Genomic DNA, 17,633 nt, shown 5'->3' on the forward strand with positions numbered 1-17,633 from the left:
ATCCAGTGTAAGAAATCAGGATTGGGAAAAAGAATGAGTACTTAAATGCAATTATTGTAAACGTAAATCATTACCTTACCTAATGTTAACTATTAACATAGCAGCAGAAAACATAACAGTTAAACCTCAGTAAAAGTGTACTTTTATGAGAAGTAAAGTAAAAAAATTCAAGTATTTATTTTCAGTTACATTTATTCTACAACTCAAGTAAGAATGTTTGGATCTGATCTGGATTTGATTTTTGAACACGGGGGAAACCATTTGTCCTGCTTTGATTCGGGCAATTATCCACCAGGTTTAGATGTTTCCACTTTGTGCTTTTACACGATCACGTCACGTGATCAGATGTCATTAAACCTGTAAATTACTTGAAATTACGGCACTTCTGTAACATTGCCGTCACGTGAAAGATGGCCACATGACAAACTGATTTCTCGGAGGAATTTGTCTTTTTGGGACAGCATCCTCTGATTGGCCGTGAGTTATGATGGAGGGAGCAGCTCTCACGTTCTGATTGGTAGTGATGGCAAAGTGAAGCTTTCTGAACCAGCCAATTGTATCGGAAAAAGGTTCATTCATTCAATGCATCGCAAACTCTATGATGACCTCTGCTGTTGAAAACTTAGTGCAAATGTATCGAATAGCCCACCAGTATATTTTGGCCCAGTCTCTGTGGGTTGAACATCATTATGGAAAGTTGAACCAATAAATCATCTAATAAATACATGGATTCCTATATGAATAAAACTATTGTTTTTCAGGTTTGAATTGTGTCCTTGTTTGTGTATTTCAATTCTCTGTACATTGGAAAGAAGTTTAACAAACACTTATCTATATCTTTCTGTGTGAATGTTTGATTCAGCCAAATATCTGGTGGTCTCCACAATAAAAATAAACATCCATAATTACACAATACAAATGACAGACTTTGTCTGTCTATTACAAACCTTGTTAGAGGAAATCAAATTGAAGTGCTCCCACATCTCGGAGCGACCTCTCTTTGCCACAGGTTCCATTGTAAATTTGCTAATACTACTACAACAACACTGACTTTGACTGTATCAAACAGACAAGCCCCAACCCTGTTTCGCGCCCATTTGAATCAATTCGAAGCTGTCACGTGACTGTGCGCCGGAACGAAGCTTCGGACGTCACTGATCACGTGATCAGCAGCGAACGAACCGAGCACCGATACAATCGCTTCGTCCTGCACTGGTTCATATTTCGACACAAGCTTCGACGCAGGAGGGTGGGAGGTAACAACACTACTGATTGGCCAGATAATGCAACGCTTCCTGGTCACTTGCAAATGGAAAAATAAAGTTGTTTTTAAACCCGCACTACGGTGGGAAACTCCGAGATTCAACATGTCCCCTGGAAGCAGCCGTGGCCCGCTTCTGGTCGTCGTGCTCTGTCTCTTTGCCACTGCCTCCTGTAAATTTCCCTCTCTAGACCACATCAAACCGAGAGCCAGCGACAAAGCTCAAGGCAGAGCGGTGGTCGAGCTGCTGAAACGGCTGCTCGGGACCCGGTCCACGGAGTTCATAGTGTCTGTCAACCGGAGCCTCTCCAACGACAGCCTGGACGTGTGTGAGCTCAGGTCCACCAGGAACTACGAGGTCATCGCTACCGGCAGCACCGGAGTGGCCGTGGCTTCTGGCATTTACAACTATCTCAAATATTTCTGCAACTGTCATGTTTCCTGGTCCGGGGACCAGCTGGATGTGCCTCGTCCTCTGCCCAAACTCACCGGCGTCCTGCGCATCAACACCCAGCATCGGTGAGTACTGCACGCCCCTCGTATTACCCATCACGTACTGAAGCAACAACGTGAAGTCAAACGTTACACCTTTGATGGAACGTCCCTTTTATTAGATGCTCGTCGAGTCGGTTATTCGTAGTTACCGCTAGGGCCGCTAACATGTAACGTTAACATGTAACTAATGGATATTAAAGAGATTCTCCTGGAGGTGACTTCATGCATCTTTTGGTATACAACACAATAATGTAGTATTCAGCAGACCGACAATCGGGGCATAGATCCTCCTTGTGGCACTGGCACGCAATGGCACGTCTGTGACGGTCGAATCCGTGTACCTTTTGATCGCTCCTTTTACCGTAAAAACCATAAAACGAGAATACGGAAATACCACAATTTTCTCGTTTTTTTTCTTTTAAATCAAAAGGGACGTGGGCGTCCGCTTACTTGTTTTTTGTTTAGAACCCAAAACGAGACCGACTTTTTACACCGTTAATCCCTTTTTGGTTTTTGCCTAATAAACGAAAATACGAAGCGTAGCCGTAAAACCGGAGGTACGTAACTTTTCACAGTCAAACCAAAGAGTCAAACCAATGGAACGTTTGTATGCTAGAAATCCGTCAGCGATGCATGTGGTTACCAGGGTGACATTAGAAGAAAAGTTCATTAATGAATATAAATAAATAATCCTGGTTCGATTTTTTCAAGACTGAGTCCATCTTGAAAAATTGTGGCAATTTATTGAGAGCATTGTCCAGCAGTACACCAACATCTGGGTAAAGCACATTCCATCTCTGCAACTTCCTGGTTCTGAGCGCTTTGTTCACCATCTATTTTTTTTGTCTGTATGTATTGTCTGTATGTATGTATCCCTCCTAGAGGTATGCTTGGTTCTTAAATGAAATGAATGATGTATGACAAGATGTATACCAAGATGGTTGCAACCCTAAACATCAAATGAATTGAACTGCATTAAATACATCCGTAATAACCTAGAGAGATAACATGAACACAGTTAAATACAATTAATCGATGGTTTAAATACACATATTTTGCCACCTACTGGTGAACATGTGAAGACGTTTAAACTGTCTTGGCTCTGCGTTCACTGAAGCAACACAATACGTGACAAAAAAATATCAGAGCCAAGAGCAACGAGTGTGCGACCACAGACCACTTTGATTAAACTATATTATTACCTACATTATCAACTATATTACATCAAACGGTGAACCAATGAGTATCGATGTGTACATGGATGAATTCAAATCTGCATGTAGTCAACTAACACATCCCTGCTAACACATCCCATCGGACCAGGATTATTTATTTATATTCATTAATGAACTTTTCTTCTAATGTTACCCTGGTAACCGCGTGCCTGATTTCTAGCATACAAACGTTCCATTGTTCCATCCCCCTCTTACTGTGAAAAGTTACGTACTTCCGGTTTAGCCGGTTTATCCTGAAACTAATTTACGGCAGCTGACCTGTCTACAAACAACGGCCATTCTCGGAAAATGTGGCTGCGCCCACCCAGCCCGTTGTTGTGACGCCTGCCACAAAGTTGCACACAGATTTACTGGTGTGTTAGTGCCCCAAGGAGGATCTTCAACCGGTCTCGGTCTGTCCATGGATAGATGGATATACAGATATATTGATGATTGCTAAATATTTTGTATCATTATTTTCACATGACAATTATGTATATGTTATGTTATATGTTACAAATATCAGCTACATGTGTAAACTCCAATTTTAAAACACCAGCGGCCGACACATCTCTCTCTCGGTGGCTCTCGTTTTTTTATTAGTAATGGTTAAGAACCTTTACAGACTTGTGATATCAACCTTTGCCAGTGTTTGAATTATCTGTGCTCTAAAAGCAGTCACAGACCCAACCTCCCCCTCTAATGACAAATGGAGCGTGGTCACGCATTACTTTTCATTGTTTATTGTGGGCACTATGGACACTTGTGCCACAGCCGGCCCTTTTAAGGGACCCTTTCCTTTCAATTATCTGTTGTGCATTAGTCGCATCACCTCACCCCAGTTATGTCATGTGCACAGTAGTTAGATTGAAAAAGACTTGGCACAATTTCGTTTTCCCATGACGCTAACTTTTAGCGCATTAAAAGGACATTTACCATCTGCAGGAAACTGTAGTGAAGATGACAACAGTGTCTATGAATTTATACTATGTGCCATGTTGTGATAACAACCTCAATAAAAATTGATTGTTTGCAGAATCTCCAGCAATTTGCATGTGCAAATTGCTGGAGATTCGATACACAAATGTTTGGAGTAGGTTCAATTCAATTTATTTTATTTTGTATAACCCAAAATCGCAAATTACAAATTTGCCTCAGAGGGCTTTACAGTCTGTACACATACAACATCCTCTGTCCCGAAACCCACCATCAGCACAGGAAAAACTCCCCAAAAAATGAAAAAACCCTTCCAAGAGGGAAGAAACCTTAGGGAGAACGTCAGAGGAGGGATCCCACTCCCGGCATGGACAGACTACAATGGATGCCATGTGTACAGAATGAACAATGTATCATACATGCAATTCCTATGACAGAAATGATTCAAGTAATTGTGAGTAGTAAGCCAGGCGCACATCAGGACCACTGCAGGGGCAACCACCATCAGATAGAACCACCATCTACAGAAGCCTGTGGGGAGGGAGAGCACAGAGACTTTAGGAGAGGGTAATGTTGGTTTACGAGTACAGTAATATGATTAATATCTAAAATAATAATGATGATGATGATGGCAGCAGCACCATGAATGGTAGAACGAGAGCGTGAGAGAGGAGCTCGGTGTGTCCTAAGAATTCCCCCGGCAATCTAAGCCTATAGCAGCTTAACTAAGGGCTGGTCCGGGCTAACCTGAGCCAGCCCTAACTATAGGCAGAATCAAAGAGGAAAGTTTTAAGTTTTACTTTAAAAGAGCTGACCGAATCTGCCCCCCGGACTGAAAGTGGAACCTGGTTCCACAAAAGAGGAGCTTGATAACTGAAGGCTCTGGCTCCCAGCCTACTTTTTAAAACCACAGGAACAACAAGTAACCCAGCATCTATGGAGTTGCCTTGTAGGTCAATAAGGTGTTACAAGCTCTTTAAGATACGACGATGTCTCACCAGCAAGTGCCTTGTAGGTGAGGAGAAGTACCTTAAAATCTATTCTTGATTTAACAGGGAGCCAGTGCAGAGAAGTTAATACAGGAGTGATATGATCCCTTTTCTTAGTTCTTGTTAATACACGTGCTGCAGCATTCTGAATCAACTGGAGAGGCTTAAGCGATTTACAAGAGCAGCCTGATAACAAAGAATTACAGTAGTCCAGTCTAGAAGTAACAAATGCATGAACTCATTTTTCTGCATCACTTTGAGAAAGGAAGTTCCTCATTTTTGATATGTTACGTAGATGAAAATAGGCAGTCCTTGAAGTCTTCTTTATATGCGAGTTGAAGGTCATATCCTGGTCGAAGAGAACTCCCAGATTCCTGACGGTGCTGCTGGGTACCAGAGCAATTCCATCCATAAAAACTGTATCACGTGACAGCTGGCTTCGAAGGCACTCGGGATAACTTCCGTTTTTTCTGAGTTTAGCATCAGGAAGTTGCCGTTTATCCAAGTTTTGATGTCTCCAAGACATTCTTGAAGTCTAACTAGCTGGTCCGTCTCTTCTGGCTTGATCGACAGATACAGTTGAGTATCGTCTGCATAACAATGGAAGTTTATGCGGTGTTTCCTGATATCGCCCAAAGGAAGCATATAGAGGGTAAATAAAATCGGTCCAAGTACAGAACCTTGTGGGACTCCGTGACCAACATTGGTGGTCTTTGAGGATTCACCGTTTACAAGCACAAACTGGGATCGATCCGATAAGTAGGATTTAAACCAGCTGAGTGCAGTTCCTTTGATACCAATTAAATGTTCTAGTCTCTGCATCAGGATACAATGGTCTATGGTATCAAATGCGGCACTGAGGTCCAGCAAGACACGAATAGAGATGAGTCCTTGGTCCGATGCAAGTAGGAGATCATTCGTAATTTTCACCAGTGCTGTTTCTGTACTGTGATGGGCTTGAAATCCTGACTGGAAATCCTCGAACAAAGCATTGTTTTGTCAAATAATTGATTTGCGACGGATGTCTCAAGGATCTTCCTTCTTGTTGCTATTCTTCTTTCCAGAGGAGCAATAGCGTCCAGCGCCACTCTCAAAGAGCCTGTAGCAGTATCGACAAAATTATCGATCTGGGATGGACTGAGGTTCTCACAGGAGTCTTCTTGTATCTTGAGGCAGGGCACTGAACTTAGAGCAGAAGGAATCTTTAAATGAGGCTACAGCGGTATCCGATAAGCGTCGACTGTAGAAACCCTTGGCAGGAGGAGGTGGTTCCGATAGTAGAAATTTAAAGGTTATCAGACAATGGTCCGACAGGAGAGGGTTCTGTGGAAAAATTGCTAAATGTTCAATCCCAATCCCATACACAAGAACCAAGTCGAGAGTGTGGTTAAAACAGTGAGTTGGTTTATTTACACACTGACAGAAACCAATTGAATCTAACAATGAAAGGAATTCTTCATCATCATCATCATCATTATTTTAGATATTAATCATATTACTGTACTCATAAACCAACATTACCCTCTCCTAAAGTCTCTGTGCTCTCCCTCCCCACAGGCTTCTGTGGATGGTGGTTCTATCTGATGGTGGTTGTCCCTGCAGTGGTCCTGCTGTGCGCCTGGCTTACTACTCACAATTACTTGAATCATTTCTGTCATAGGAATTGCATGTATTATACATTGTTCATTCTGTACACATGGCATCCATTGTAGTCTGTCCATCCCGGGAGTGGGATCCCTCCTCTGACGTTCTCCCTAAGGTTTCTTCCCTTTTTTCCCTCTTGTAAGGGTTGTAAGGGTTCATTTTTTGGGGGGAGTTTTTCCTGTGCCGATGGTGGGTTTCGGGGCAGAGGATGTTGTATGTGTACAGACTGTAAAGCCCTCTGAGGCAAATTTGCGATTATGGGCTATACAAAATAAAATGAATGAATGAATGAATGCAGTACTAAGGCTGTCGTTGTCGACATCCACATGAATGTTAAAGTCACCCACAATAATTACCTTGTCCGTTTTAAGGACCAAACTCGTTAAGAACTGTGAAAATTCAGAAAGAAATTCTGAATAAGGACCTGGGGCCCTGTACACTATTACAAAGAGAACAGGCTGGATTATTTTCCTGGTCTGTTGCGAAAGACTGAAAACCAGGCTTTCAAATGAGTTATAATCCACTTTAGGTTTAAAGTTTATTAAAAGGCAGGAGTCATAAATAGCTGCCACCCCCCCCCCCCCCCTCGGCCTGTGCCTCGGGGAATATGAGTATTAACATGACTCTGAGGAGTCGCTTCATTTAAACAGAAATATTCCCCATTCAACAACCACGTTTCAGTAAGACCGAATACATCAACATGGTGATCTGATATTAGTTCATTTACCGAAACAGCTTTAGATGACAGAGATCTGATATTCAAAAGACCCCCTTTAATTCTCCTATTTTGTTGCACTATTGCATTATTAGTTTTAACTTTAATTAAGTTATTTACTACAACTCCTCGGTTGTTTACCTTTAACTTAGATAAGTGTGTCCGTGGGGCAGACAAGGTCTCTATAGGGTTCATTATGCTGAGTGACTGCTCAGATTGAAGCGCAGAGAAGTGTGTAAGACTGCGACTCTGCTCCCTGGTCTGAACTCTGGGTCATGGACCCAGAGATGGTCCACTAAGAAACTGGGTCAGGTTCTTAGAAATAAGTTGATCTGATCAAAACATAATGATTAAATGACCTTAAGAATTTAACCAAAATCAAACATCCGCGAGCAAAAGTCTGTCTCACGCGAGCAAAAGTTTGTCTCCGCGAGGTATTTGTTCGCTTGCGAAACGTGAGCTTCGTTGCTCGCGAGGAGAATCTCTGCTCGCGCTCGAAGGAGTTTTCAACGCGCTCGCTGTTGTTCTTTTTGACAGTAAGGGGGAGACGGTGCTTTCAGGGTCCGATCAATGCCGCGAGGTGCGTCCACTCCCGCCGCCCCCTCGCCATCCACGCCTTAAATCTTCGGCTGCTTTTGGAATAACTTATGTTCCCCGTTAAGATGGTTCAGCTTCTCTAGAGAAAAGGGCGCCGTCTCTCGCTCTTTAATCTCATGAAGTGCTCGCCGAGAACAACAGCTTTGTTTCTCCGACGCGCCCTGAAACAAGCTCCATATCTCACACGCTTGAGCGCCGCTCAGCATCTCGCCGTTGTAGACGAGCTTTGTCATGTTTGGCAGAGCGCCTTGAGCGCCGTGTACAACCAGTATGGATCAACCGATTAACCAATTGATCCATATATATAAGGCGCTCCGGATTATAAGGCACTGTCGTTTTTTGAGAAAATTAAAGCCTTTTAAGTGCGCCTTGGAGTGCGGAAAATACGGTATATTTACTTTAATACTACAAGAGGGCGCCCCTTTTGTTGAACAACGACAGGCGGACAAGAGCAGCCGTTTCGAGAGCCTTATTGTTTTATTAATCTGTCCGTTTAAGTTTCACATAACTATTGTGCCGCATCATAAATATTTTTATATTCATTTCAAACTTTTAAAAATTGAAAATTAAAAAACTTTATTTATTTATTGTAAATGGCCTCTCGCGGCCCACCTGCAGTACCTTCGCGGCCCACCAGGGGGCCTACACTTTGGGAATCGCTGATTGTAGAGTTTTCTTTTTTTTTAGGGTGGAACCTTGGCACACTGAGGAGCACACTTAGAGACTCGAGTTCTGCTGATGTGTTGGTGCAAAATATATATACTATATATATTCCTGATTTTCAGTTCCACTGTCAAAGTGTATAAATTACAATTCTATATATTTTTTAAAAAAATGTATCATGTTCTTTTACACTTTAACACCATATGTCCTACCCCCCCCCCCTTATGGAATCTGTGAGGGTTTTGCCCCACTGTCACATTGTGGAGTGTCTCTGGCAGACATTTTGAGTTCTTTATGAACCTTTTCTGTAAGTCTGCATGATGACTTTGCCCAAGGGGTCGCGAGTTTACAATTCACCTCCGCTCTTTGAACACGGTGGAGCACCGCCCCCGATGCACGTTGGAAACGTGTCCATCTGTTGGAAATAGTCAAAAGGGTCGCTAGTAATGTGTTTCAAGAAGAAAAAAAGATCCAAATTAACTGCCAAATATTTGAGAAGAATCCAATGTAAAGCTACAAGGAAGCCATTCTCCTCCTGCTGTCATATTCTAGAAGTGCAACTTACCTGGAGGGGCCAAAAGTAGAAGGAGTTTAGTGCTCCGAGCCACGGCCCAAGATAAGGAACGCTGGAACCCGACCACCACTGAACAACAAACTGTCAGGATCTCCGATCCCCCCGAGTCGGTTGATGAGAAGGATCCAGCACGTTGATCAATTAAAGTCAAAAAGTGAAGCTGAGGGTAACACACAATGCTCCTCTGATCGAAAGTTAACCCCCTTCCCCAAACACAGCTAAATCTGTTACGAAGGACGCTCCCGCACCGCCTCCCTCTCGCCATCGGAGGGACCCCTCTCCCGAGTACTAACTGGTTTCGAACTCCATCTCCCATCATGCTTCACACCTGGGACTGATTCCACAACACCACTGATGACACACACACCTGCACCTCATTGACACACACACCTGCACCTCATTGACACACACACAAAAGCCACTGACACCCACACACTCACTGCGAAGTCCTGATTCTGCCCCGGCTGTCATTTCTGAGCGTTTTCTCCTAGTCTTGATCCCTGTTTAGTGACCCCGGACCGTACTGCTGATTGCTCTCTGCCTGCCCCGACCCCTGCTTGCCCGCTGACTACGATCCTGTCTGCTCTACGCTGCCCTGTCTGCTGTCATTGACTCTGCCTGTCTGATGCTCTAATAAAAACCTGCGAATGGATCCCTCCGAATCCGGCGTCTCCTTACAAAATCTTTCTATCTCTACATCTCCGGGTCAACCACTGCGACCTGGCTTTTAGCACAAGACAATTGTTTACAGAATGTTTTTACCACTACATGCATCTCACAAAACTTAAGTTGAAAACTCGAGACAGGGCCATGAAATTTCTAAGGACCGATTTTACAAAAGTTTTATGGCCTGATGAGATGAGAATAACTTTTATAAATGTGAGTGTAGGGAGAAGATTTGCACGTCTCTGATAAGGGAGGCTGAGGTTGCTGCGGTACACCGATCAACGACGGACTGACAAATGGAATCCTATTAGTTAATTTTTTATATTTATTTGTAAATTGAGTTGTTTATTATTTTCACTAAAATAAACAAGTGAGCTTGCTAATAATTGTGCTCAGTGTTTTTATTTGCGCGGATTAGGAGACGTCATAAACTCATGTTGACAATGCTGGATTTGTTTAGTGTATTATTAGTTTAGTTTGTTATTCAGCCTGCATTTTGTGCCGAATGCTAATAAAGTGTAATTTTGTTGTTGACTGGCAGCTTTATGGATTGTAGTTTGGTAAAGGGTTGAATTTTAGGGTTATTATAATTCTTTAAATAATATATTTTATCATTTGAACATGTCATTCTTAAATTTGTCCCTTTCAGAATGGTCTATATTTTTTGTGTTTCCATCCAGTTTCCGGTATTACCAGAACGTGTGCACCTTTAGCTACTCCTCCGTGTGGTGGGACTGGCCAAGATGGGAGCGAGAGATCGACTGGATGGCTCTCAATGGAATCAATCTGCCACTGGCCTTCACCGGTCAGGAAGCCCTGTGGCAAGAGGTAAGGGCAGAGGCTTTCTGAAAAAACCACAAGAGTGCTGGAAAAACTGCTCTTAGCATCCGTCTTCATCTCCTTCTTAAGCCGTTCCTAAATGGTCATGTTTGGCTCATGTCCATATTAAACTTTCATAAGATAAAAAAACCCATAAAAATACTTAATCTACCTTTTTTTTAAAACAATAACAAGACATTTTATAACTCCATGTGACCTATGCAACCATAATGTCTTTGGCCAGATGCATAAGATGGTATTGGATGTGTGCATCAGCATGTGGATAAACATCAACTTGTGTACCTTTTCAGGTTTACCGAGCTCTTGGCTTGAACCAGTCGGAGATTGAAGAGTTCTTCTCAGGTGCAGCGTTTCTGGCCTGGAACCGTATGGGAAACCTCGTTAAGTTTGGTGGGCCTCTGCCACAGTCTTGGCATGTGAACCAACTTTCCCTCCAAGTACTGAAATCTCCTTGCTTGTTAACGCAGTTGGAAGACACTGTGTAGAATCCGGACATTTGTGACTGGCACCACCGAGCGGTAGCATTAAACACTGTGGCTGGAAGCAGCACGTAGAATGCCCCAGCTGTCACCCGGATTCTTAGTTTTCAATTGGACACTCTACTCATCTACATGTAGTGGCTTCAGTTCGCATTCCTATTGTTTATGGTAAAAACATTGTTGTAAACATCCAAGTAACTATGGCCGCTCTGGGCCCTTTGTTTACAGCCTGTAGTGAGTTTCTCAACAGGAGCAATGGCCAAAATGAAGCAATGGTTGTCGTTTAACCACTGTTCTATTGCTTATAAAGGCTATCCATTTTGCTGGATAAAATATTAAGTCTGCTTAAATTGTATGAGGAATTTGTTCAAATAATCTGCTTCAGAGCGAATGCTCTCAAAAGAATTTCTTTCTTCTCGTTTTGCAGTTTAAAATCTTGGAGCGAATGAGATCTTTTGGTATGATTCCTGTGCTGCCAGCCTTCTCTGGGAACATTCCCAAGGGAATCCTCAGGTGAGTCTAGCATGTCTTTGTTTCAACATTTCTGAATCCTACTGCTCTAAACACAGCCGAGCCAGCATTGGATTTTTGAGGCTGTTATCCAGTGATGTTCTAAGTCCCGATTGACCTAAATGTTGGCTAAGCTTCCGGTTGTTGTTCTCATTGGTCCTTCTACCTTTCTTTCAGTTTGGCCATACGTGTTCGGCCTTCAGACAAAGCTGGACCTCGTTTTTTAGCAACAAGTTAATTTAGTTCATTAGTGCATAATGTAGCCTTGAGGAAATATATGTAGGAAGCTGAAGTTCTGTGTCCCACTTAATCTCTGATTCTTTAGAGAGGGCCCGTCAGTGACGCTAGGACTAGGAAATATTTTGATCAAAGGTTTGGGTCCTCAAACGTTTCTTGTGTTTTAGGCTGTATCCAGAAGCCACTGTAACCAGATTGGGGCCTTGGGCTCACTTCAACTGCAGCTACTCATGCTCCTACGTATTAGACCCTCGCGACCCACTTTTCCTCCGGATCGGTTCCCTCTATCTGTCCCAGGTGGTCAAGCAGTTTGGTACAGATCACATCTACAACACTGACACCTTCAATGAGATGAGTCCACCTTCCTCTGACCCCACGTACCTGGCTGCAGTCAGTCGCTCTGTCTTTGCCTCGATGACTGCAGGTGAGTGTCCGGGGGACTAATAGCCAGTTCACATTGCAAGTTTAGTACTATTGGTATTGTGGGTAGCAGTACAATAATTGCCCTAGGTTGATGACCTATGTGTGACCCAATGTCCAACTCTCTCATAGACAGCCTCCCTCACACTCCCTGCTGTTCCAGAACTGTGTCCTTGTTGTCCCTCATCCAAATCTTTGTTCTTTCCCAGTTGATCCTCAGGCAATTTGGCTGATGCAAGGCTGGCTGTTTTTTAGTGACGCAGCGTTCTGGAAGCCGGCTCAAATGCAGGCCCTGCTACACGGAGTGCCTCTTGGAAGAATGATTGTGCTGGACCTGTTTGCGGAGACTGAGCCAATTTTCTCTTACACGAAGTCCTTCTACGGACAGCCCTTTATCTGGTGTATGTTGCAAAACTTTGGGGGCAACAGTGGATTCTTTGGCACAGTGGAGAGTATCAATTCAGGGCCCTTCAAAGCCTTACATTTCCCAAACTCCACCCTGGTGGGCCTAGGCATGACGCCGGAGGGCATCGAACAGAATCCTGTGATGTTCGAGTTGATGAGCGAGCTAGCGTGGCGCAAAGAGCCCGTCAACTTGTCCAAGTGGGCATCGCTGTATGCAATGCGCCGCTACGGCAGCACACAGGAGAACCTCACCACTGCATGGAGGCTCCTGTTTGCCAGCGTCTACAATTGCACAGTCCCACATTACCGAAACCACAACCACAGCCCGCTGGTACGCCGGCCCTCTTTTCACATGAATTCTGATGTCTGGTATGACCCATCAGATTTGTACAAAGCCTGGAAACTGATTATAGAAGCCGCTCCATCTCTCATGTCCAAGGAGACTTTCCGGTACGACCTTGTGGATGTCACACGGCAGGTCCTGCAAGTCCTGACGACTTCCTTTTACCAGGAAATTACAGCCGCCTTCCAGAACCAAAAGCTGCCAGAGCTGCTGATTGCAGGTGGGGTGCTGGTCCATGATCTTTTGCCTGAACTCAATCGTTTGCTGAGCAGCGACCGCAACTTCCTGTTAGGGACGTGGCTGGAGCGAGCTCGATCTTTAGCCCTAGATGAAAAGGAAGCACAGCTCTACGACATGAACGCCAGAAACCAGCTGACCCTATGGGGTCCCAGCAGTGAGATACTCGACTACGCCAGCAAAGAGTGGGGCGGTCTTATGGAAGACTACTACACCCAGCGATGGGCCCTTTTCATTCACACTCTGGTAGAATGTCTGGAAAGTGGACAGCCATTCAAGCAGGATACCTTCAACCAGGCCGTTTTCCAGGTAGAAAAGGGATTCATTTACAATGGCCAACAGTACCCGACCAAGCCTCAGGGAGACACGTACGAGATCGCCCGCAGGATATTCCTCAAGTACTACCCACAGGCGTTGAAGACCCTTTAGTGAGCAGCCAATACATTTTGGATAAAAGAAAACTAAGGTCGCGCCAAGAAGAATGTCCTCCTTCACCTCCAGTTTTCCATGGCTATCCCAAAACACTTTGATGTAGAATATCAATCTTGCAGGAACAATCTGTTCTGAACATGCAGTAAAATTAGTCATAGATAGTTGTGGATGTTGTGGGAGATAAGATTTTCCCAGATTTTATATTGATTAAATTTCCAATCTAATGGATTTTCATGTGCGAGTCTATCGGTGCATTTTTTCAATCGACAACCTGAAAACAAAATCGTTTTTGGAAATCTGCATATTTACTCTGCCGGAGTAAGATGAAGAAATGGATTTGAATGTCATTCCTGTGTGTGAAGTATGGTGCTGGAATATGGATCTGGTTAGCCCATCTTAGCATAAAGACTGCAAGATGGGGGGCTAGCTTGACTGTCCAAAGTAAATACAAGACCAAAGCTACTTCATTTGTGGAGTATGGAGTATATCCCTTGTACACCTGTATACCATGAGCATCGTAGAAATGACATGTTGCGCTTTTCGGGAGAGTAAAGTGGGGAGACTAATTCTTGATAAATAAGAATTTTTCCATCCACCCGGTGCTGCTGTAAAGTGACTCCGAGATGCAGTCAGTGTGTGTACAGCCACCATCTCAGACTTGTCTCGACTCACTTTGAACAGTAGGATTTTAGCATGAATGAATGATTAAATAAATGTGCTTGGGTAGTGGTGATTAAATAACATTTTTTTTCATCAAGTTTTGCTGATGTTTTACCAGGTTTTCTTCAAGAGTTTAGGGGGACTTTGGGTGATTATTGTTATACAAACAGGCATTTCTAAGGCTGATGTACTGCACACATGCAATAGAAAGAAAGCAAAAATCCCAACATAACGTACCGGCCCTTTTCAAAGCATAGATACTGCAGATGGCGGAGGGGCCTTTTAATGGTGGTCCGCCAGTGGGCCGCTGACCATTAAAAAGATGGATCTTGAATTTGATTTGCATATTTTGTCGCGCCTCGGTTTGTTTTACTTCCAATCCAAAAAGCTTTCTCCATCTTTATGTAACTGACTGCAGCTTTGCGGCCGCCTCGTTCCCACGGTAAACAAATGTACGTTAACTACGCAAAAATATTTTGTTGCATTAATCTCGGCCACATTAATCCCATAGATTAACGCGTTTATGTTGACAGCCCTACATTTTATGAAAAGGCATTAAGGCTAAACAGTCACATATCACATGCACAACAATCCCTTTCTGAAAGACAAAGGCTCTATCTTTATGAGTCACATTAGTTTCGTATGACATGACCCGCATTGATTGATCGATAGATGGACTGTTTATGGTGCTCCCTCTATTTAGATAACATTTTAATGCCTTGACTGTGGCGAACAGCTTAGGTCTTTATTTGATTTGATTACGTGACATATACATACTGTGGGAGCAATTATTTAGTTATTTATTCTTAAATATTATTGTTTGGTTTCTTAGGTTGATATTGTATTAAGATAGCTTTTTCTGTTTTTGTATTCAATTTAGTTTAATCTAAATTCAATACAAATCGTATTTTATTTTTTTGTCAACAGGTATGCATAGGTTTGGTTAATTAGGTCAGTGTTTTTCAACCAGTGTGCCGCGAGGCTGTCAGTGCCGTGAAAAAAAAAACATTTTTTACATACTGTCACTTCATTGGTGAAAAAAAAAAGAGCCAACTTGTGTTTGTGTGTGTGTCGTCGCGCTGTTGGTGGTATGAAGCCTCAATACTCCCCTCTGCCTGTGGGTGGCGCTACGCAGCGTAATTATTAGGCAGATTTGCTGAGGCGACAATTTAAAAAAGTGATATTTAAGGCCGGCGCGTGCTGCTGCGTCTGCGTCTGCGTCGTTGCGTCGACGCACTCGGTTCACTTCATGGTTCTGCGCGTGTTGCAGAGCGATTCACCGCCAGAACAACAGGCGGAGTGACGTGTTTTGTTGAAGACGACCTAGAGAGTCACGTCTATTTATTTATTGGTTTATTTATCATATACTTTATTGCCCCGTGCATCCACACTGCTGCTTTTCATCGCGGACACATTTGTCCCGTATTTTCCTCCACAACTTTGTGCGCCTCTCGACCGGCAAACCAGCGGCGATCTCCCTCCGTGAATCCAACCCGCTTATACAAGCCGCCAATGGCGGCTTGTATAAGCGGTCATATTTACGCATTTCTTCCGACAAAAGTTCTTAAATCTGGTCCGTAAAGGACGTAGTTAGCGGACCAATCGCAGCCAGGTGCGCTGCGGGAGGCTTGCGCAAGCCTAGAAAATGGCTCGACACACGCAAGGACGTAAGGAGGTGTGAAAAGCGACGCGAGGGACAACGCAGAAGCATAACTAGGCTTAAGAGATACCTGGCCATAAAGTCTGTGCCATCTTGGCATTAGGATGATGTTAAGTTTAATAAAACAACAAATGGAACACGCGTTTCCCTGATTTCTTAGAGTATATTATGCTCATGCTGAAACTATGTTTGGGATTGATTTTCATATCATTTCCGGTTGTTGGTGTGCCGTGAGATTTCTTTCTGTGTCTCAAGTGTGACTTGACGCAAAAAAGGTTGAAAAACACTGAATTAGGTAATACTGTGGGCACCTGGAGGTTACTTAAGGGCATAGCCAGGTATAGGACCAGCATGCACCTGGGTGACTTACAGTTTTTTACCAGCAAGTCAGCACACAGCGTGTCAGAGCAGCACTGCATAGGAACGCTTTCTTTTAATAGGCCTCTAGGGGCACTAGTTTGAGGGGTAGTTTTATGAAAAATCATTCTTCTCTCACAGTCTGCGTCTCACTTGATTAGTCTCTAATCTCCTGAGGTAGCACACAGGTGATAGATGTAAGCTAATTGGTGCAGTCTGTCCAGATAGACAAAGTAGTTTGAGTCATTACACTTTTAGCATGTGTGTGCCATTTTCAGAGAAAAGGCCAAAAAATGCTGAAGCAAGAAAACATGATCGAGATCAAAACTAGCCTTTTTTTATTTAAATGCATAAGGCTCTCACTAAAACTTTGACAATTATTACTAATGCTGCGAATATTTGTAGTATTTATATTACTACTAATACCACTACTTACTGTAGTTTCTACTTCCTTTTACGTTTTCAAAAATTCAGCAATATTCATATTTATCATTAAAATGACTGAAGATTTTTCTCATTTTAAACTTTTAGACTTTCCTCAATCTTTCAGCTACAACCACCATCTACCTATAAAATGTGGACAAATCCCTGAACTGTTAGCTAATAGTTCAGCTTTGATATGTTTTCAACTTTTTGAATTGTGACCGATAACGTTTTATGAATTTTTCACTGCTTCTAAGAATTACATATGTGTGTGTTGTGCGGCTTAGAGTGAGCATTTACACTCACCAGCCACTTTATTAGGTACACTTGTTCAATAGCGTGTAACACAAATTGCCAATCAGTTGTTGCAACTCAATGCATTCAGGCATGTAGAAGTGGTCAAGACAACGCGCTGAAGTTCAAACCGAGCATCAACATGGGGAAGAAGGGGGATTTAAGTGACTTTGAACCTGGCATGGTTGATGGTCCTGGACGGGCTGGTATGAGTAAGTCACAAACTGCTGATTTTAACGCGCAACCGTTTCTAGGGTTTACAGAAAATATACAGTGAGCGGAAGTTGTGTGGACGAAAATGCTCAAATTGATGTGAGAGGTCAGAGGAGAAAGTGCGGGCTGGTCCCAGATGATGCAAGAGATGCAAGAGTAACTCAAATAACCACATGTTACAACCAAGGAATGCAGAATACCATCTCTGAACGCACAACACGTGGAACCTTGAACGACGGGCTCCAGCAGGAGAAGACCACACTGGGTGCTCGAAACTGAGACTACAATTCAGGCTCACCAAAACTGGACAATAGATGATTGGAAAAACGTTGCATAGTCTGATGAGTCTTAATTTTAGCTGCGACATTC

At 43.2% G+C, this 17,633-nt stretch overlaps 1 protein-coding gene across 1 annotated transcript; it reads left to right on the plus strand.

The window, feature by feature from the left end:
• The first annotated feature begins 1,165 nt into the window (after positions 1-1,165).
• On the plus strand, positions 1,166-14,789 carry naglu (N-acetylglucosaminidase, alpha). Its single transcript, XM_040176849.2, has 6 exons — positions 1,166-1,780; positions 10,435-10,582; positions 10,885-11,031; positions 11,501-11,586; positions 11,988-12,244; positions 12,450-14,789. The coding sequence occupies exons 1-6, from the start codon at positions 1,284-1,286 to the stop codon at positions 13,652-13,654; spliced, it is 2,340 nt and encodes a 779-aa protein (XP_040032783.1). The 5' UTR covers positions 1,166-1,283; the 3' UTR covers positions 13,655-14,789.
• Positions 14,790-17,633: the final 2,844 nt, after the last annotated feature.

The sequence above is a fragment of the Gasterosteus aculeatus genome, chromosome 5, assembly GCF_964276395.1.
Source record: "Gasterosteus aculeatus chromosome 5, fGasAcu3.hap1.1, whole genome shotgun sequence".
NCBI classification, from domain to species: domain Eukaryota; kingdom Metazoa; phylum Chordata; class Actinopteri; order Perciformes; family Gasterosteidae; genus Gasterosteus; species Gasterosteus aculeatus.

Excerpts from the sequence above, each read along its gene's own strand:
- naglu (XM_040176849.2), top strand. The coding sequence starts at position 1,284 with ATGCAACGCTTCCTGGTCACTTGCAAATGGAAAAATAAAGTTGTTTTT. Across the intron at positions 1,781-10,434 it reads CGCATCAACACCCAGCATCG|TTTCCGGTATTACCAGAACG; the intron begins GTGAGTACTGCA and ends GTTTCCATCCAG. Across the intron at positions 12,245-12,449 it reads CTTTGCCTCGATGACTGCAG|TTGATCCTCAGGCAATTTGG; the intron begins GTGAGTGTCCGG and ends GTTCTTTCCCAG.